The sequence below is a fragment of the Geotrypetes seraphini genome, chromosome 1, assembly GCF_902459505.1.
Source record: "Geotrypetes seraphini chromosome 1, aGeoSer1.1, whole genome shotgun sequence".
Classification (NCBI taxonomy): Eukaryota; Metazoa; Chordata; class Amphibia; order Gymnophiona; family Dermophiidae; genus Geotrypetes; species Geotrypetes seraphini.
The window spans coordinates 339037078-339058120 of record NC_047084.1 but is presented as its reverse complement, the minus strand read 5'-3'; the positions used below and the strand labels follow the sequence as shown (position 1 = coordinate 339058120).

The 21043-nt window shown below is 43.0% G+C and overlaps 1 protein-coding gene across 6 annotated transcripts in view; it reads right to left on the bottom strand.

Annotated features, from left to right (window-relative positions):
* The window catches only part of CDKL2 (cyclin dependent kinase like 2), a 226498-nt gene that overhangs the window by 133904 nt on the left and 71551 nt on the right, over positions 1 to 21043 (bottom strand). For all 6 annotated transcript variants that reach the window (XM_033960450.1, XM_033960445.1, XM_033960484.1 and 3 more), the window contains one exon: positions 12793 to 12905. In XM_033960450.1, coding sequence (XP_033816341.1) covers positions 12793 to 12905 — 113 coding nt within the window. The remainder of the gene's footprint in view (positions 1 to 12792; positions 12906 to 21043) is intronic.

The window sequence follows — 21043 nt, the reverse complement described above, 5'->3', positions numbered from 1 at the left end:
ATGCAAATCATTTGCATGCAAACTTGATAGCACAGTGGTCACTGCTGGAAAATCAGCCAGAGAATCGTCCAACAGCAATCGAGTCGCTATCGTTAGTGCATCTAGCCCATTATATACAGTTTACAGGTTGTAATTTGCCATAGTTATAGTGCAAGGTTTTTCAATACAAGTTTTTGTCCTAACTCGACACAAACTAGGGATTTAAAACCAATATACATAATACAGTGCTCCCGGTTTGCGGTCATTCACGGTATTTTCCGACCACAAATGACCAGGTAGAAGAAGGTAGCTGGAGAGGCAGGAGAGGGTAGCTGGAGCGCTGGCGAGTGAAGGAAATCACTCGTTGTGTGCTCCGACCATCTCTTCCTGTACTAAATTCAGGCCTTACCAATCAGGAGCTGCATGTCAAAGCGAGTGATTTCCTTCACTCGCGGCGCTCCAGCTGCCCTCTCCCAGCTTCCTACCTGCCTAAAAACCGTATTCGCAGTTTTTTGAAATTCACGGGTGTTCCGAATTCCGGAGGAGTACTGTATACAGTTTACAGGTTAAATTTATCATAGTTACAGTGCAAGATTTTTCAATATAAGTTTTTATCCTAATGCAAAAAATACCAAGGATCTTGTATCAATATACATTTCTTTGTAATCTATCAGTCATGGGCAGGGGAGTTAGGTGAAGAAGTATATTTTTATTGCTTTCCTAAACTTGGGTAGTCCTTCAAGAGATCTAATCTGCGAGGGCAGTTGATTCCAGTGCCACTTTTGCACTTCCTCCTATCACTAATATATGTAAAAAAAAGGTGAGTAGTGGAGTCTTCAGGGATTGGTGCTGGGGCAATCATATTTGATATGTTTGTGAGCAACATTGCTGAAGGGTTAGAAGGAAAAGTTTGCCTTTTTGCAAATGATACCAAGATTTGTAACAGAGTAAACATCAAGGAGGGAGTGGAAAACATGGAAAAGGATCTGCAAAAGTTAAAGGAATGGTCTAATACAGTGATGGCTAACCTTTTTGAGCCTGAGTGCCCAAACTGCCGCACAAAACCAAAGAATTTCCTCAAAGTGCCAGCACGTCAATTAAACCTTAATAACAAGATTTTAGTATCTAAAAACTCTTTATAAAGTTGCCTGAACTATGTAACATCATTTTTAAAGGTTGGAATCTTTGTATTGTCAGAGAATCAATTTGATTCACAATCCTTTGGTTTTCATTTCAATTTATTGGCAATTTATAATGTTTTAATGATTTCATTCAATTTAATGAATTTACACAATATATTTTAAATGTATTATTCACATAACATGTCAAATGTATCCCGAGTAAAAAAAAAGATAAACTTCTTAAAACTGTTAACTGTGTCAAGACTCGGTGTGCATTCCCAAAGAGTCTATACATGTTTTTTTGTAAAATTTACAATCAAATTAGAAAATAGTTAAATCATTACATTTCTAATAATATGATGTAAAGAAAACAAAAGAGCTTTCAATTAAACCAACCGTTTTTATTGGAAATTCCAGATTGGAATACAACAGGGCCATGTAAAGTCCCTTTTTTAAATAACATCTTTAAATAATATTTAAATAACTTAGAAAGTGTCTTAACTGCAAACTGAAAACACTGCTTCATGTAAACATATGCATTGGGCATGCTCTGAAAAAAATTAATGTGATTTTTGTTGTTGCATGCATGCTGATAACTTGTCAATCCTTGGCTCATAGTGCGTTAATTTCAGAGCAACACATGCAGCACTCATGTCATCCATTAATCTGTTTCTAGCATCAGATTTTATTTGATTCAAAGCCGAAAACAGCTGCTCACAAGCATAGGATGACCCAAACAAAGTAAGAAGAGCAATCCCAAGTGCTTTCATGGACTTAAAATTGTCTGGCAGAGAATTCCACGCTTTTAGGATTTCATTTTCAGAACTGCTAGCAGTGATTTCATTTGTCACCCTTTCACACTCAATACGTTCAAGAGCCGCACGCAGGTCATTGAATTTACTTTTCCAGATAGAGCTTTCTTGAAATTCCAGTAGCTCCATTTCCAAATTTTGAATATCCAACCACTGTAAGCAGGAAAGATCAAGATCTTCAAATGTGGACTTTTCTGGGGAAGTTATAAATGAAAGGGTTGTCTCCATCATACGGAACTGAGAAAATCTTTTACTAAAATTCTCCTTTGCTTCGGCTACAATGGTGGAATATGCTTTGTGGATTTCCTGGTGTTTTTTATGACTGTCCACAAATGTTGTAGAATTATCCAAATGTATTTTTAGGTTGGGAAAATATTTTAGCTGTCCACTCTCAAGGTCTTTTTCAAAAACATGTAATTTTCTCTCAAAAGCTTTGATGTCACTAAACATGCTTTCTGCTGTTTTTCCCATGCCTTGTAATTTTTTGTTTAGTACATTAAAGTGGTTAGTAAAATCTCTAAAGAACATGAGGTTGGTAAGCCAGGCCATGTTGGTGAGTTGAGGATAGTCTTCCCCCTTTTCGTTCATAAATAGCCTAACTTCTTCCAAGCAGGCCACAAATCTCTCTAACACTCGTCCTCTGCTCAGCCACTGGACATTATTGTACATCAGTAAAGTGTTATATTGTGCCTGAACCTCATCAAGAAGGGCTTGAAATTGTCAAAAATTAAGAGCACGCGCCATGATGAAGTTCACCATTTTTGTTACATCTTTGAGGACATCGACAAGATTTTTTGCTGCTTTCTTTGGCGCAGAGAGCCTCTTGATGTATTATGCAGTGAAATTGAATCAGTGGATGTTTTGCTTCCTTAGCAAAGAAATGAATGAATCCTGATGTCCCCACCATGCTAGGAGCTCCATCGCTAGTAACTGAAACCACTTTTTCTGGACTTATGTCTAGTGATGAAAAAGCCTCCATCACAGCATTGTGGATATCTATCCCTTGTGTTCTTCCAGGCAAAGACAGCAGTTTTACCAGCTCTTCTCTCATGATGTCACCAGTAGCATAACGCAAAATGGGTGCTAGTCTTGCATGGTTAGTAATATCTGTACTTTCATCCAAGCACATGGAGTAGAAGGGTGCTTTTTGTAAGTCGCAAGTAAGCTGTTGATTAACATCAGCAGCCATTCGCAGAACCCTATCTTTTGCAGTATTTCTGCTTAGCGGCATCTCAGAGATGCGCTGCACAATTTTATCCTTGTTTTGGAAATCATGGAAGAGTGAATTACTCCCAGCCAAAATTGCCTTTTTGATAAAATCTCCATCAGAGAGGGGCTTACCATGTTTTGCCATGCACAGTGAAATTTGAAAGCTGGCAACTGTAAGATGATTAGTTTTTGAAAGATAGTTGCTAAAACTAGAGACTGGGAGTGATATTTCTTTAATTTTCCTACAAGGAACTCTTTTCTTTGAGCTAAACCAAGTTCAGCAACACTGTTATGGTTGGTCTCAAAGTGACGTTTGACACTTGATGTGCGAGACACAACACTTTCATTACACATAATACACAATGCTTTCCCACTGCGTTCAATCACTCCATATGTACTCTGTCCAGGCCTCTTGGAATGGTCTTCCACTATCTGTTTTTGCTGTACTCATTTTCTTTGTTCAAGACTTCAAGTCTACAAAAAGATAAAATTTATATAATAAAAAAAATCTAATGAAGTGCTGTATACAAATCCGTCCCCATAAAAAAATATGTGATTGGGGAATTTTACTAATTGTAGACATCTGTTTTGGTCAAAAAATATACTGTCCGGGTGAAAACCGGACTTGTGCAACCTGAGTGTATGGGAAAAGGACTTTTATTTTTCATTATTGGAGCCTTTGTTATTTTATTATGATGTTTACAAAAGCACTGTGAAGGGCCACATATACACTTTACTGTTTTTTGCTATATTGAGTTTTCCATAAGGTACAGCGCAGAGGATTAGTGTGTTGGTTGTTCACAGAGAGCCCAGCCCTCCTCTCAGCTTACTGAACTTCTCTATGCAATCATCATAAGCAGCTTTTTTATTTCCTCGAATTTAGCATGTCCCCCATGGAAGATACAGAGGTTTTTACAGAGGAGCACATTATTAGACACATTAACTTCCCCCCATATCCTCACCTCTCTAGCATGGGAGCACTATGAACTGTTCCTGATTACAGATGTCACATGTGGAGTCACACTACAGCCTCACTGAGTTCCTGTGACAGACTCAGTGTGAAGCTTCTCTTCCTCCCCCCACTTCCCCCTCACACACTGCCTGGCTCATAGGATACTAAGGGGAAGACAGGCAGGCTAAACATCCACTCACAGGACTGCAGCCAGCACAGGAGGATGGGCCGCGACGGGACATTGCCCGGTCCTCCCAATGGCCAGTCCGGCCCTGTTGCCAGGTGAGCTGCAAAGCAGACACCGGCACACTCGCCTCCCGCCGCGCCGCATATCTTAATTGCGGACTAGAGAGTTGTGCGGGGACAGAAATCCCACCCGTCCCCGCCAAAGTCTCACCCGTCCCCACCCGTCCCCGTGAGGAATCCCACCCATCCCCGTGAGGAATCCCTCCGTCCCCACCCGTCCCCGCGAGGAATGTCCTCCGTCCCCGCGAGGAATCCCCTCCGTCCCCGCCCGTCCCTATAAACTTCAGAAATAGTTATTTCATTTAATTATGCTACTGAATTAAAGGCTCTGGTAGAAACCCATTTACAAATAAGCAAAAAGACTTTATTAATTTGGAAATATTAATTGGGAAGAATACACACTTTGTAAATGGGTTTCTACCAGAGCCTCTTTTGTTTATAAATTTTTATCAACACAACTAATATACTACTTTATCCTGAAGCAAAAAAAAAAAAAAGAAAAAAAGAAATAGAATTCTTTTCCTACCTTTGTTGCCTGGTTTCTGCTTTCCTCATGTTCTCATTCAGTTCCTTCCATCCACTGTCTCTCTTCCTTCTGCGTCTTCCATTTGCTCTGTTACTGTGCCTCTCCCTTTCTCCCCCCTTCCAAATTGTTCTGGCACCCATCTTCTTCCCTCCGCTCCCCCCATAGTCTGGCATCTCTGTCTTCTTCCCTGCCAGCGTCTTCTCCCCACTCTCTCTTCCCCATTTCCTTTCAGCGTCCTTCTCCCCCCCCCCCGTCTTCCCCATGGCCTTTCAGCATCCTTCTCCATCCCCCCCGTCTTCCCCATGGCCTTTCAGCGTCCTTCTCCACCCCACCCCCCATCTTCCCCATGTCCTTTCAGCGTCCTTCTCCACCCCTTTGTCTTCCCCATGTGCTTTCAGCGTCCTTATCCCCCCCCCCGTCTTCCCCATGTCCTGTCAGCGGCCTTCTCCCCCTTCTGTCTTCCACAAATGCTTTCAGTGTCCTTCCCCCCACCCCGTCTTCCCCATGGCCTTTCAGCATCCTTCTTCACCCCTTTGTCTTCCCCATGTGCTTTCAGTGTCCTTCTCCCCCCCCGTCTTCCCCATGTCCTGTCAGCGTCCTTCTCCCCCTTCTGTCTTCCACAAATGCTTTCAGTGTCCTTCCCCCCCCACCCCGTCTTCCCCATGGCCTTTCAGCGTCCTTCTTCACCCCTTTGTCGTCCCCAGTGCTTTCAGCGTCCTTCTCCCCCCTCCTTCTCTCCCGCCCCGGGTGCAGCACAGCCGGCCAGGTCCCCTTACTTTTGTGGCGCTTCCGCGACCGACAGACCGACAACAGCCCCGGTCTGACAAACCTCCCTGCCCTTAACCGCGAATCTAAATTTCCTTCTTACAGCTGCTGTAAGAAGGTAATTTAGATTCGCAGTTAAGGGCAGGGAGGTTTGTCGGACCAGGGCTGTTGTCGGTCGGGTTAGCTCCACAAAAGTAAGGGGACCTGGCCAGCTGTGCTGCACACGGGGCGGGGCGGGGCGGACCGCCCCCCTCCCTTGGTAGCCACTCGAGCCGCGAGGCTACTCCTCCTTACCTACCCTGCCTGCAGCACAGAGCCGAACGGAAGTCTTCCCAACGTCAGCGCAGACATCGGAGGGAGGGAGGGCTTTGTTTACCGACGTCAGCGCTGACGTCGGGAAGACTTCCGTTCGGCTCTGTGCTGCAAGCAGAGCAGGTAGGGAGAAAAGCCGCGCGAATTAGTACATCCAGCCCCGCAGGAACCCCGCGACCCTCGGAGGCGTCCCCACGGGATCCCCGCGACCCGTGCAGCTCTCTATTGCGGACCTTCCCGCGTGCCAGCTGCAAGGCCTTCGGGTGCCACAGGTTTGCCATCGCTGGTCTAATATCTGGCAACTAAAATTCAATGCATAGAAGTGCAGAGTAATGTATTTGGGGATTAGAAATCGGAAGGAGCCGTATGTCCTCGGAGGTGAGAGGCTGATATGCACAGAATTGAGAGAGGGACCTTGGGGTGAAAGAAACAGTGTGACAAGGCAGTGGCTGTTGCCAGAAGGATGCTAGGCTATATATAGAGAGGTGTGACCAGTAGAAGAAAGAAAGTGTTGATCCCCCTGTACGGATCGATGGTGAGGCCCCACTTGGAGTATTGTGTTCAGTTTTGGAGACCGTATCTGGCAAAGGACATAAGAAGACTTGAAGCGGTCCAGAGGAAGGCGACGAAAATGGTTGGAGGTTTGCGCCGGAAGACATATGAGGGGAGACTGGAAGCCCTGAATATGTATATCCTAGAGGAAAGGAGGGACAAGGGAGATATGATTAAGATGTTAAAATACTTGAAGGGTATTAACGTAGAACAAAATCTTTTCTAGAGAAAGGAAAATGGTAAAACCAGAGGGCATAATTTGAAGTTGAAGGGTGATAGACTCAAGAGTAATGTTAGGAAATTCTTCTTTACGGAGAGGGTAGTTGATGCATGGAATGCGCTCCCGAGGGAGGTGGTGGAGAGGAAAACGGTGACAGAGTTCAAACAAGCATGGGATGAACACAGAGGATCTCTAATCAGAAAATAATGGGTTTATATTGACGGAACTAAGGCCAGTAGTGGGCAGTTTAGATTATGAGTGTATCTTAAGTATGGATGAGTTAGGTCTTTCTTTATATAATGGAGTTCCTTTTATTTTATCTCATGCAGTTTATTTTAAGATGTAATATATATTTTTATTCAATACTCAAGTTTACTCCGCTATTTAAATTTAGAGAGCCCACTCTCAATGGAAGAAAAAGCCTCAGGTTTTCTAGGTAGGGCATAAATGCTCAAACCTCTTCCACCAACATCATCAGCAAAAAAACTTCTGGAGAGAATGTGCCTATTACCACAGTCTCCTCTAACTGCAGGACTGAACTTGCTATTGCTTCCAGTTGTGAGGAAACAAGTGTTATTTCAATTATAGCCAACGTTTCACGGTCTAGGACCGTTTCTTCAGGGCTTAAGATATTCCACTTTTCTCCACCACCTTTTCTGTGAAAATAAATCATATATACTATCTGTATCCACTTCACTCGCTCCAATACATATCTTACAAGGTCTCTAAAACGAGTACTCACTGAGCTGCTTGTTCAACTTTTTCAGTGTCCTGTTGCTGTGACAAATACTCCTTCTTAATTTATAGAGAGCTCCACCTATCAGGTCACGCCACGTCTCTTACGTGGGGAACATTGTAAGAGACCTTGCAAGAGCGAGCGAGTAAAGTTGATACAGATAGTATATATGATATATTTTCACACCTGTCTTATTAAACCACACTATGTGGTGCATTAAGCCAATATTTTGTCATGGCTTTGTAAAAGGACTTCCATCTTTTCTGTCTATGGCAAAACTATGGAGGTAGAGCATATGTGGCCCATGACTTCATATGGTGCAGTCCAGCAATGACATTGTTAAATTCCAGGATCTGTTTCTTACCTAATAAAAAAGGATTCAGGATATAACTTTTTTCCAGTGATAGGTAAGATAGTTCATTGTATATAACTCTGCCCATTAAGGTGGCAATTCTAGAAGGTGATACCTAAATTAAGGTGCCACAAAAGTGCATTTTTTGTGCCAATTCCATAACAGTGTTAAGATTCACCTAACCTATTATAGAATAATGGTGCAAATCCAGTTTGGCACACCAAAATGTACTGTAGGCATGATAGCTTTCATCAGGTCAATAGTAGGCATGCATGCAACTGACAGTGTTCTTGAGTTGCTAGGTGGAATACTGATGATACGCCTATGCTCCTCCTGTGAATACACGCCCCTCACAGTTGCACACTAAGGGGAGAGTTTTATAAATGGCATTCAAAATTCAGTGCTGGAAAAAAATGGTACTAAGTGTGATTGCAAAAAAATAGTTCTTAGTGCCGATTCCCACACCTAACTTTAGGCACCAGAATTACACCTGCTGAAACCTGGTATAAATTCTGACGCCTACATTAGGCGTTTCTGAGGCAGTATTCTATAACTACACGTGCAACCTTTTGGAGCACCCTGACACACCCATGGCCACACCTATTGAGTTACATGCTTGAAGAGTTAGTTGCCATGTCTTATAGAATAATATGCAGCCAGATGCAGATCAAATTTTAATGAATGCCAATTAACTTCAGTAATTGGTTATTAGCATCTGATTATTGTTAAGGGATCATTATTCAATTACTTTGTGTGTGCATCTAGGATACATGCACAAATTTGGCTGTGCTAATCTGAGTGTCATAAAAAGAATCTAGGAGGAAATGACTTAGGCACAGTGCAGCTATTCAATAAAGTTTGTGCACACAATTGGCACCTAAATATAAGCACCCTTTATAGAACTGCTCTTATAATGACCCAAAAGAACATTAGAATAGCCATACCAGGTCAGACCAATGGTTCATCTAGCCCAGGATCCTGTTTAACAGTGGCCAATCCAAGTCACAAGTACCTGCCAAAACCCAAATATTAGTCATTTTTGTCCCTACCTATTCCAGTGGGCTCACAATCTATCTAGTGTACCTGGGGCAATGGAGGATTGAGTGACTTGCCCAGGATCACAAGGAACAGCACAGGGCTTGAACCCACATCCCTCAGGGTGCTGAGGCTAAAGCTATAACCACTAGTAGCAACCAAATAGTAGCAACATTCCATGCTACTGATCCCAGGCAAGCATTGGCTTACCCAATGTCTGTCTCAATAGCAGACTATGGACTTTTCCTCCAGAAACTTGTCCAAACCTTTTTTAAACCCAGATGCATTAACTGCTGTTACCACATCCTTTAGTAATGTGTTCCAGAGGTTAACTATTCATTGAGTGAAAAAATATTTCCTCCTATTTATTTTTAAAGTATTAATATGTAACTTCTTTGAGTATTCCCTGGTCTTTGTACTTTTTCAAAGAGCTTCATTCTGGGCTAATTATATTTATAAATCACAAAATGTGATAAAGGCAAATTGTGCTCAAAAAAACTCCAAACCAATAATGATTACAAAATTAAATTGATGGATATAAAAAATGGAAAGGAAAGACCTCAAATGTCCCCGTGCCCAAAGCTCGGTTCAAGGGCACCTCGGGGAGAAAGGGTATTATCATGGGTCAGAAAACCCCATTGTAGTTTTATTTTTTAATGTGCTCTGGTGAAAAAATAAATTTTCAAAAATATATCAAAATTTATTTAGTGCACAAAGGCTCTTTAGCCTACAAACACAAAATTCAAAGTGCTACGTTAAACAAAACTCCCTAGGGTCAACGGGAGACATATAAGAGCTAATAATGGAATGCAAAGGTCAAACCATTCAGTCCAGCATTAGTCCAAACGCACAATTATATTTAAGTAATTAGCAATCTTTACCTCCAACTTTAACTGCAATACAACATATTGGGTATTAGTAGTGGTAATTTGATTTTTATATTAAAGAGCAGAGATTGTGGGTGATTGCCAGGTCCTCTAAGAAAGCTCTGTAACACAGTGTTTTTCAACCTTTTTTGGGCAAAGGCACACTTGTTTCATGAAAAAAATCACGAGGCACACCACCATTAGAAAATGTTAAAAAATTTAACTCTGTGCCTATATTGACTATATATAAAGTAATTCTCTTGAATAGGAATCAAATAAACACAAAGAAAGTATTTTATAATGCTGCCACCGCCAACAACACCGTTGGCGGCGGTGGCACTCAAGTGGCTAAAGAGCCGCAGTTTGCCGGCCTAGGGACAACACTGGAGGGTGGCCAGCTGTGCACCCCCTTGGGACGTAAACCCGGGGTGGGGCAGACCGCCCCCCCCCACCCTGGTATGCCACTATCTGTACCTCACTCCCTCCCTATGACCAAAAATTCTCCTTTCTTCTATTCCCCGTGTACACAACCATCTCTTTCCCTCCCTTCCTCTCCCAAGTCCATTTCTTCTGTGTCCAAAAACGCATTCCCTCCCCCACCTCAGCATCTCTTTCCCTCCCTTCCTCTCTCCCAAGTCCATGCCTTCTGTGTCCAAAAACCCATTCCCTCCCCACCTCTTTCCCTCCCTCTCTCCCAAGTTCATGCCTTGTGTCCAAAATGCACTCCCTCCCCCCTTTTGTGTTCCGTGTTTGCCTCCCAGCCCATCTTTGCAACTTTCTCAGCAAAACGAAGCTCAAGCCGTGAGGCTTGTCTTCTGCTTCCTGCCTACCTTGCCGCGCACAAATAGCCAAACGGAAGTATTCTCCGACGTCAGCGCTGACGTCGGAGGGCAGGCTTTGCTTAAGCCCTCCCTCCGACGTCAGCGCTGACATCGGGGAACGCTTGCGATCGGCTATATGTTAGCTGCAGGGCAGGCAGGAACAGAAGACGAGCCTCGCGGCTCGAGATGTATTGAACTCCGCGGGTCCCCCGTCCAGCTCTCTCCTGTCCACGTGGGGCGGACCGCCCCTCTCCCTATACTGGTGGTACTGCCCTGATGGTGGCCCTGACCGTACGGCACACCAGGCAACATCCGCGGAACAGCGGTTGAAAAACACTGCTGTAACATATATAACATAGTAAATGACGGCAGATAAAGACCCAGTCTACCCAAACATGCACTCTCTATAATTTAATGATTTAATTTAAATTGTTCTTTTTCTTAGATACGTATTTCTGGGCCAAAAACCCAGAGCACTGTGTACAGGCCCCATGCATTGGAGTCTTTGTCATGGAACATTGTTGGAGATGTCAATATTCTAGTACTGTGCACAATTTCTTGCAATTTAATATAAATGGTCACATTTATTTCCTAAATATCCAAAAAATCAAGAAAAGGATGCCCAAAATAAATCACAAAAAATTGCACCCTCCAAAATACAGGACAAAAAAGTCACCTTTCTTTACAAAAAGGGAGAAAAGACCTCAGTGTCTAATAGGGGCTCTTTAAGCTTCCCATATAGACAGGCTAGTTTTAAACAGAATTTAATCCTAGCAGACACATCCTTGGTCAGAAAAACTCCCAATTAGTAAGTGAACCTCTATTCTAATTTTCTAATAGTTTTATATATTTTCTTATAGTTTTATATATTTTTTTAAACTTTTCTTCAAACAACATTATCAAGTGCCCGTGTCAGCAATTGTATGTGGGTCAAACTTCAAGGGCTTTGAAAACACGCCTTATTGAACATCGCTCGTGCCTTGCACGAGAAAGGCTTGAGGCTCCCATGGTACAGCACTGTATGGACTGTAAACATGTTTTTGAAGATTTGCGCTGCTGGGTTTTGGAAAGAGTGTCACCGTCTGCACGGGGTGGTGATTTTAAACAAGTTTTATTGAAAAGGGAACAACGCTGGATATTTTCTTTGCAAACTTTTACCCCTATGGGTTTGAATAGTGGGGTGGATTGGAAAGCCTGGTTTTGATAGTCTGCAATGAGAACAATAAGAATTGCAGTAATATGATGTCACCACGTTTTTTGCATGATTTGCATAAAGATGATGTCATCACATTTTGACGTGGTGTCACTGGGAGGTGCCCATTTAAGGAGAACGCTGAGGGGCCATTTTTATGACAGGAGTGGAAGCTGGTGTGTGATCGCTGTGGGTATAGCTATCCTTTTTCTGCTTGTTTTCTCAAGTTTTTTGAAAACTTTCTACAATGTGTCTTTCATGTTTTACAGCAAATCCCTGATGAAGCATTTTGTTGCGAAACAGGGGCCCCTGTTGGATATTTTGGAAGAATGTTTTGACTGATAGCTTTTTTCCATAGAGCAGTTTTTCCTGCTTGCTTTACTCCAGGACTACACCTGAATATCGAAGTGCTCAGATAAGTGACTTCTATTTTTGACAATTGTTGTTTGAAGAAAAGTTTAAAAAAATATATAAAACTATAAGAAAATATATAAAACTATTAGAAAATTAGAATAGATGTTCACTTACTAATTGGGAGTTTTTCTGACCAAGGATGTGTCTGCTAGGATTAAATTCTGTTTAAAACTAGCCTGTCTATATGGGAAGCTTAAAGAGCCCCTATTAGACACTGAGGTCTTTTCTCCCTTTTTGTAAAGAAAGGTGACTTTTTTGTCCTGTATTTTGGAGGGTGCAATTTTTTGTGACACATTTATTTCCTTCCATGAAAAATGCAAATCTTTTTATATCTTTCTCCACTCATACAATCATTATTTAGGTCTTGGACCACCTGTCCTGAATCCCGATCCCTCCCTAGCAACTTGTTTGGTCTGAGCGACAGAATGAGGGTTTGATCTGTTTGGCTCATATCAACTTATGATGACAGCTAAGGTGAATATATGGCAAAAATTAAAAACGATGAACATATTTTGCACAAAGATTGAATAAGGTTGATAACTGATCAGGCACAGCTCTGCAATCCAGACTATAGATCTGCATCAGATAACTTGCTAATGAACTACAAACAGGACAAGCAGAGGGTGGCACAGGCTAAAAGTCAAGAATTTCCAAGGATGACTAAAGACTCCCACTTTCTTACCCAAGCATTTCATGATGTGATACAACTGATCAATATCAGAGTCACCAGGAAAGAGGGGTTCCCCTGTCAGCATTTCTGTTATCAGACAGCCAATCGCCCAGATATCAACCGCCCTGTGAGAAAAGTTCAGGAGATGGTGTCAGCTGAGTTATAAGGACTCGATGAATGGAAACCATAGAGTTTTCTACTAATAATGCAGAGTTAATAAAGCATTGATAGAAAATATTTTCTGTTAACTTTCTAATTATCATTACAATATTTATAACCCTTAAACCACAGATTCTTAACCTGGGTGTCTGTGGACCCCTAGGGGGTCCATGAATGGGTTTCAGGGGGTCCATGAGGGTCAGCTAAAATTAACATTTATATTCACCATATAGCCCGGTACTGTTGATTTTTCTCACAGATACCGAGAGTAGATGTAGTAGTAGTAGTCATGGTAATAGAAAACGTAGTAGTAATAGATCTGTTTCCATTTGCACAAGAGGATTGTATTTCATAATTATAATGATAATATTGTTTACTGTAAAGTTTAATAATACTTTGTATATGTCATACATGTATGAGGCAATCAAATCTCGATAAATATATTCTTTGCATGCAAAGTTGTGTTTGTGAATATTTCTAGGAAAGGGGGTCCATAGCTTTCATCAGATTCCTAAAGGGGTCTGTGACTCAAAAAAGGTTAAGAATTGCTACCTTAAACGATGTAATATCAACCAAAATTGCCGACTACACTGTTTAAGAATGGCCATTAATGCCCCCTCTTAAATGTTAAATGGATAGGGAACCCATATGATAATTTTAAATGTGTCATTTTGTTTAAGGTATCTTTTTTAGGTGCACCTGGCCATTTGCCCATTGGCATTGCTTTTCAACTTCCATAACTAACTTTCAGTTAAGGCTTTCAGTTAAGGCTTATCCTGACAGTTACAAGCAAGTTATCTGCAATAGGGATGTGCTGTTTGAAACAAAACAGAAAATGTCAGCGACATTCTCCATTTCAAGTTTTCAAGCAAAATGAAAGAAAAAGGAATGAAATACAATTTGTTTGTTGTTTCATGAGACCACACACAAAAAAAGACTCTTTGTCTCACCTCTTACCACCATCCTACTACACACCCTGGGCTCTAGTATGGTACATCTAGTCCAGAAGTCTTCTTTGGGCAGGAGCAACTCCTGCCCTGCCACTGTAAGCTTTCAAAGTGGTGCCAGCCAAGCTGAACCTGCTTCAAGTCAGCCAGTACCATTTTATTAATTAGCAATGGAGGAGCAAGAGTGACTGGTGAGAGAACTGAATTGTCATACTGGGTCAGACCAATGATCCATTTAGCCCATGTTTCCAAGAGTACCCAATCCAAGTCACAAGTGTCTCCCCTTAGAAGTCTTCTGGGCCCCACCACACCACAGAAAAAATATGTCATGGGCTGGAAGATCCTGGGTGAGATGCCCTAATCCATAGGGCAGCTTCATTTTCTTTTTTAAATATTGATAATTGTAGGGGGATGGACCTGACTTTTTTTTGGTCATTTGGGGGCAAGTTGTTTTTTGGTTTTTTTTTCCATTTTGTGTCTTTAAAATGAAACAAAAAACAAGAATATGTTGAGTGTACACCCCTACTTGGTGATTTTTTAAAATTAATGGGTCACTATTCAAAAACATTTAGGACTCCTTCTACTAAATGGCAGTAGAGGTTTCTACTGCAGGCCAGCAAGTTAGATGCTCCGACACTCATAGGACTTCTGCTGTTGCTAGCCCGAAGGGCAATGCTTCAAACTGGTAATGTTTTCCTAGTATATGAAATCTCAGAAATTTACTGTGGTCTGGAAAGATGGGAATATGCAAGTAGGCCTCTGTGAAATCCAGAGAGGCTAGAAATTTCCTTGTTGTCACAACCACAATGATCAACAGATCAACCTCCATGTGGAATCGGGGCACTTTTAGTGCTGCATTTACTGACTTCAGGTCCAGGATTGATTTCCAGTTGTCTGAGTCTCTTTTAAGCATGAAAAAATATAAAGAGTATCTGCCCAAGCCCAATTCTTCTGTTGGAACAGGCTCTACAGCCCAGATATCTATTAGCCTTCTTATTGCTGCTCACACTTTGACCACTTTCTCTGGCTGACCAACCAGGGAGTCCATAAATAAGTCACTCAGAAGACAAAAGAATTTGAGTTTGTATCCTGCTCCAATGATGGCTAATACCCAGCAGTCTGAACATATTTGTGCCCAAGTCTCCCAGAAAGAAGTCAACCTCCCACCTATCAATAGAGGTACAGTTACAGACCTGGCACCAATGGGCTTTTTTGAAAGTGCTGCTAGATGGGAACCAGTGAAACTTTCTTATCTCTTCCATGAACCATGATACGATCTCTGAGCAGAGGAGCCCATCAACTTCAAAAATTTCCACGACTTGACCCTCTTGGGGTCCACAGTTTACTGTCTAGCATAGACTTAGGCCGATGATCTGACACACTGGCCATGAGATCATCCAATCCTTTGCTGAAGAGCATTTGGCCCTTAAAAGGTTGCCTGCTTAAAATGGCCTTGGAAGCTGAATCTCCTGCCCACTGCCTAATCCAGAGAATTCTGTGGGCAGAGACTAAGTATGCAGAAGCCTTGCTCATGACTCTAAAAATGTCATATAGAGTATCTGCCACATAATCCACTTAATAACTGGGGGCAAACATAGTCATCCAATGAAGGAATCCAATGTAATCTGGTATGGCAGGCACATTCAACATAGGAAGCCACTGCTGTTGCCTTCAGACTGAAAACCAAGGCCTCAAACTGCCTTTTGAGGACTAAAGCCACCCAGCGATCCTTCACATCCTGTAATATCACTGCCCCTTCACTGGGGAGCTAAGTTCTCTGGGTAACCCGTACTACCAAAGAATCCACCTTAGGTCTCTGCTGAAAGTCAAGAACTATTGGATACATTTTTGCTATGGGCTTGGCAACCCATAAGGGCTCCTCCATCAGCATTGTGGTAATATAAAGGTTGCGTGGGAAAGAATGCTCCAAGGTTGCGTGGCTCCAAAAGCTGGTATCTTCAGGCTGTCAGTGAAACCAATAAATGTTGCTTAGACTTCAAATCCCCTAGCTCCACGTACGTTAATGGGGGGAAGGGAAATGCAGCTGGCACCTGGTAAAGCCCTCAGGCCTTGCACAGGACCACACAGCCTACACTCAAGTTTTGAATAACGAGTGAGCTATGCAGGCTGGCTAGTTAGGTTCCCCTGAGGGTTGCCCTGCTAGCTACAGACTCAATCCAGACAGTTAGTGTCTTCTCACAGTCAAAGCTGTCCCAGGAGCACCAGGAACCTCTGCAGCACTGAAAGCCTCAAATATGGATAAAATAGCTAAAAATACAGTAGAACCACCCAAAGGACTGTTAACAAACTGGTCAACATACAGAGGTGGTCAATATAAGGAATAAGACCTACTGTACTGAAACCTACATGTATTTTACTTTCTTGTGCAGCTTTTATTAGAGAATATCGTATGAAATCATACAAAATCAATACATTTACTGTTTTCTCATGGTTAATCATTCTTTCTGAAGAAAAGAGTCAATCTTGGTCTCTTTCTAATTCTTATTACAAAGTTAAGTTGAGAAAGCACTCTCAGTGCTGGCTACACCACTCAACATTCCTGGGCATTTTTCCACAACAAATGACTTCAAATGCATTATCAGATGCCTGACATCCTCTTCTTTTGGAGTCTCTGCAATTTCTGTGTCATCCTCACTTGCTTCTTCCACTTCATCAGCTGCTTTATGTACTTTTATGCTAGTCTATACTTTGGTTAATATCACTTGGAAAATTGCTTCTGGGTCAGGTCAGTGACGTACCTAAGGGGGGGGGGCGGTCCGCCCCGGATGCACGCCCCAAGGGGGTGCACAGGAGAGAGCTGAACGGAGACGATGGGGGACCCACGGGGTTAAATAAAACTCGAGCTGCGAGGCTCGTCTTCTGTTCCTACCTGCCCTGCTGCGCACACATAGCCGACGGGAAGTCTTCCCCGATGTCAGCGCTGACGTCAGAGGGAGGGCTTAAGCAAAGCCTGCCCTCCGATGTCAGCGCTGATATCGGGGAAGACTTCCGGTCGGCAATGTGTGTGCGGCAGGACAGGCAGGAAATGGAAGACGAGCCTCGCGGCTCGAGCTCCATTTGGCTGAGAAAGTTGCTAAGATGAGGACTGGGAGGCAAATGCGGAACACAAAAGGGGGGAGGGAGTGCATTTTTGGACACAAGGCATGCATGAACTTGGGAGAGAGGATGGAGGAAGGGAGGGAATGAGGTGGGGGAGAGAGTGCGTTTTTGGACACAAGGCATGAACCTGGGAAAGAGGATGGAGGAAGGGAGAGAAAGAGATGCTGAGGTAGGAGAGGGAGTGCGTTTTTGGACACAAGGCATGAATTTGGGAGAGAGGATGGAGGAAGGGAAGAGGTGGGGGAGGGAGTGCGTTTTTGGACACAGAAGGCATGGACTTGGGAAAGAGGAAGGGAGGGAAAGAGATGGCTGTGTACACGAGGAATGGAAGAAAGGAGAATTTTTGGTCATAGGGAGGGAGTGAGGTACAGATGAGAGGGAAAAATATTGTGGTGGAATGGACAGATTGAAATGGATGCAAGAGGGAGGAATGTTGGAAATAGTGGTGAAGGGAATGGAGGGAGAGATGTGGCATGGTGCTGGAGAGGGGTGATAGAAGGAGAAATGATGGGCATGAGACTGGTGGGCAGAGGCAAAAGATGAGAAAGGGATAAATGCTGGACCATGGTAGTAGGAACCAATGGACAGCAATAGAAGAATTTACAGAAGATGGGAAAGCGGAAAAAAGAAACTGGGACCAACTTTATGGAAAAATAAGTCTCCAGACAACAAAGGTAAAAAACAGAATTTATTGACTAATAATATGTTAGCTTTGGGAAATGTATATAGCAGAGGTCTTTGTATTGTGTTCAAAAGAAAAGGAAATGCATTTCTGGTTTTATTTCTACAGTGTTGAAGTACTTGCTGACCCTTGCTGTGACTGGTGGGAATCCCCAAGCACCGCCAGCAGAGGACCTCCTCTAGAGACGGCCAGAACTCCCCTCCACCAAGCACAGCAGTCACTGGCAACATCCATGAGCCACTGAGGTGCCAGCATCTGTGATTCAGGGACGCTACTCCTGCCTGCCAAGCTTGGCAAAAGGGACCCCTGGCCAACTGCAAAGGAAGTCCTCAGCTGACAGCTTGGGGGTTCTCATCAGCTGAGCATTTATATTTTATATTTACATTAGAGGCTCTGGTAAAAACCCGTTTTAAAAGTATGTATTCTTCCCAATTAATATTTCCAAATTAATAAAGTGTCTTTGCTTATTTGTAAATGGGTCTCTACCAGAGCCTTTAATTCAGTAGCATAATTAAATGGAATAACTATTTCTGAAGTTTATAGGGACGGGCAGGGACGGGCGGGGACGAAGGGGATTCCTCATGGGGACGGGTGGAGTTGGGATTCCTCACATGGACGGGTGGGGACGGAGGGATTCCTCACACGGACCGGTGGGACTTCTGTCCCTGCGCAACTCTCTAGAGCACAGCCAGCCACCCTCCCTATTCTGCCGCTGCTGCTTTCCTTAACCAGCATCAGCGGCAGTAAACAGGGGTGTCCGCGGGTACTCACCAGCGTTTCTCATCTTCTGGCCGGCTCCCCTGCTGAAAGCTGCGGGCGTACGCTCATCACGCGATCATTAGCTGCATCGGAAGCGTTCCCTCTAACATCACGATCGTGCGAGGGGCGGACGCCTGCGGCTTTCAGCAGGGGAGCCGGCCAGACATGCTGGGCAGGGAAGGAGGGAGGGTAGAAATGCTGCACAGGCAAGGGGGGAAGAAATGCTGCAAAGGCAAGGGGGGAGACATGCTGCTGCTGCTGCACAAGGAAGGGAGGAGGGTAAAAATACTGCATAGACAAGGGGAGGAGACATGCTGCTGCAGCACCCAATTGGGGAGAGAGAGGGAAGGAGGGAGAAGGGAGAGGAACCAGAGATGCCAAGTCCATGGGAGGGAGGGAAAGGGAAAAAGGAAAGGAGATACCAGAACATGGAGGTGGGGAGGAAGAGATGCCATAGTATGAGGGAAGGGAAGGAGATAGAGATACCACACCATGGTGTGGAGTGGGAAGGAAGGAAGGAAAGGAGAAGAGAAAGAGAGAGATGCCAAAGCATAGGGGAGGGGGTGGAGACAGAAAAATGGAGAGGGGTGAAGCTGAAATTAATCATGTGCAAAGGAGAGAAGGGACCCCAGATATACAGTTTATTGAAGGGACATAGAAAGAGGGAAGATGCCATTTGGAAGAGAGAGAGAGGGTGGACAGTAGATGGAAGGGGCAGAGAGAGTGTGGGCAGTAGATGGAAGTGGTAGAGAGAGAGGGCAGAAGCTTGGTGGAAGGGGCAAAGAGAGGGCAGATGTTGCATGGAAGGGAGAGAGGACAAACGTTGTATAGAAAGAAGAGAGCAAAGAGAAGATGATTAAAGCAGAAATGACAAAAGGTAGAAAGATTTTTTTGTTGCTTTACTTAGAATCAAGTAGTATTGTAACTGTTTTGATAAAAGTTTATAAATAGGAAATGGAAATAAGACAATTTTTTGGACTAAACCCCTTTCCTCAGGCCAGGATACCATAACAGCAGTGTACTGTACTGTTCTGAAGAAAGATTTGGCCTCTGAAAGCTAATTGAAAAATGGATTAGTCCAATAAAATGGTATTTTCTTATTTCTCATTATTTGTTTTATTTTTATTTGTTAATTTGTAAAGTGGTGATTGTTATGTATCAGTTTTTTCAAATTTACATCTACTGTCTTTATATTTTGCACAGTATTAGGGGACATGTGTCACTGTTTTTGTGGTGTTGTGGTGTTACATTGTATGCAGAGTCTGGTTTCTTGGTGGTTCAGTTTAATTTTTGTCTACATACTTCTATTTTTAGTTTGTGATTATTCCATATTGGGCGACGGTGTATCTCTGTTCTGTGTGTATGAAAAGGACATAGTTTTCAGTTGGCATTGACTACAAGATCAATTGACTGTGCGGGATCTGGCTTGTTTAGTTTTACAATGTATGTGTTTGGTGTTCTAGTGCTCACTGCAGTGTTTAAGATACTGCCTTTTCCTAGGTACACTCTTGTTGTGTATGGATTGTTATTAAAAAACATATTTTTGATATAGATGGGGGGTGTCAAAAAATGATGGGCCCCAGGTGTCACATATGCTAGGTACGCCACTGAGTCAGATTCATTACAGGTTGCCACCTCAAAATCCATTGCAACAAAACCTTCAAAATCTACTCCTTCGAATTCTGCCATGGGAGATGGACTGTCTGATGGGGCCAAAACATCATGCTCTTGAATTGTGACAAATCTACCTTTCCTGAAACACTTCTGTATCGTTTCTGGCTGAACTTTATTCCAAGCAGAACTGATCCAGAGGACACATCCAGAGTGTTAACTGATGCAGTGGATGAAATTGCTTCCATAGGCAGACCACAGGTTTGTGTTTTAGTAATGACCCTCTGCAGGAGCTGGACTCGGTAGTGCATTTTAAATGTTTTGATGATGCCTTGGTAAAGAGGTTGCATTTTAGAGGTAGTGTTTGGAGGCATATACTACACCAATAGTTTCACAAGTGGCACGACATGTCATTTTTGTTATTTTCCTCCCAGGTATGCAAATCTGATCTCCCTCATATATCAGAGGGCAAGCTGTACAGTGATTACACGATTATGTGGGCACGATTACGTGGACATGATCTGGCCCAAAGGTCTCAATCAGAAATTAGAATGGTGCGCATTTTACAAATTTTCATTTTGTTGGAGTTTTGAGTGACCGATTTTTGAAATTAGTTTGAGTCTCGACGGAAGTGACATCATGAGATTGGAACCAATTGCAGTTGTACGTCGACGACTACCTGTACTATGTTTTTTCCTTCTTTTGAGTGTGGACGCTTATAGAGTTTAATGTCAGTTGCCACCTTGAAAGGGTTTTTTTTGCTGTTGTTGTTGTTGTTTGGGCGGGAGAGGGAAGAGTACAGATATATATATATAGGACATGGATTTGAAAGTCCCTCCTCGAGGGCCACAATCCAGTCGGGTTTTCAGGATTTCCCCAATGAATATGCATTGAAAGCAGTGCATGCACATAGATCTCATGCATATTCATTGGGAAAATCCTGAAAACCCGACTGGATTGTGGCCCTCAAGGAGGGACTTTGAGA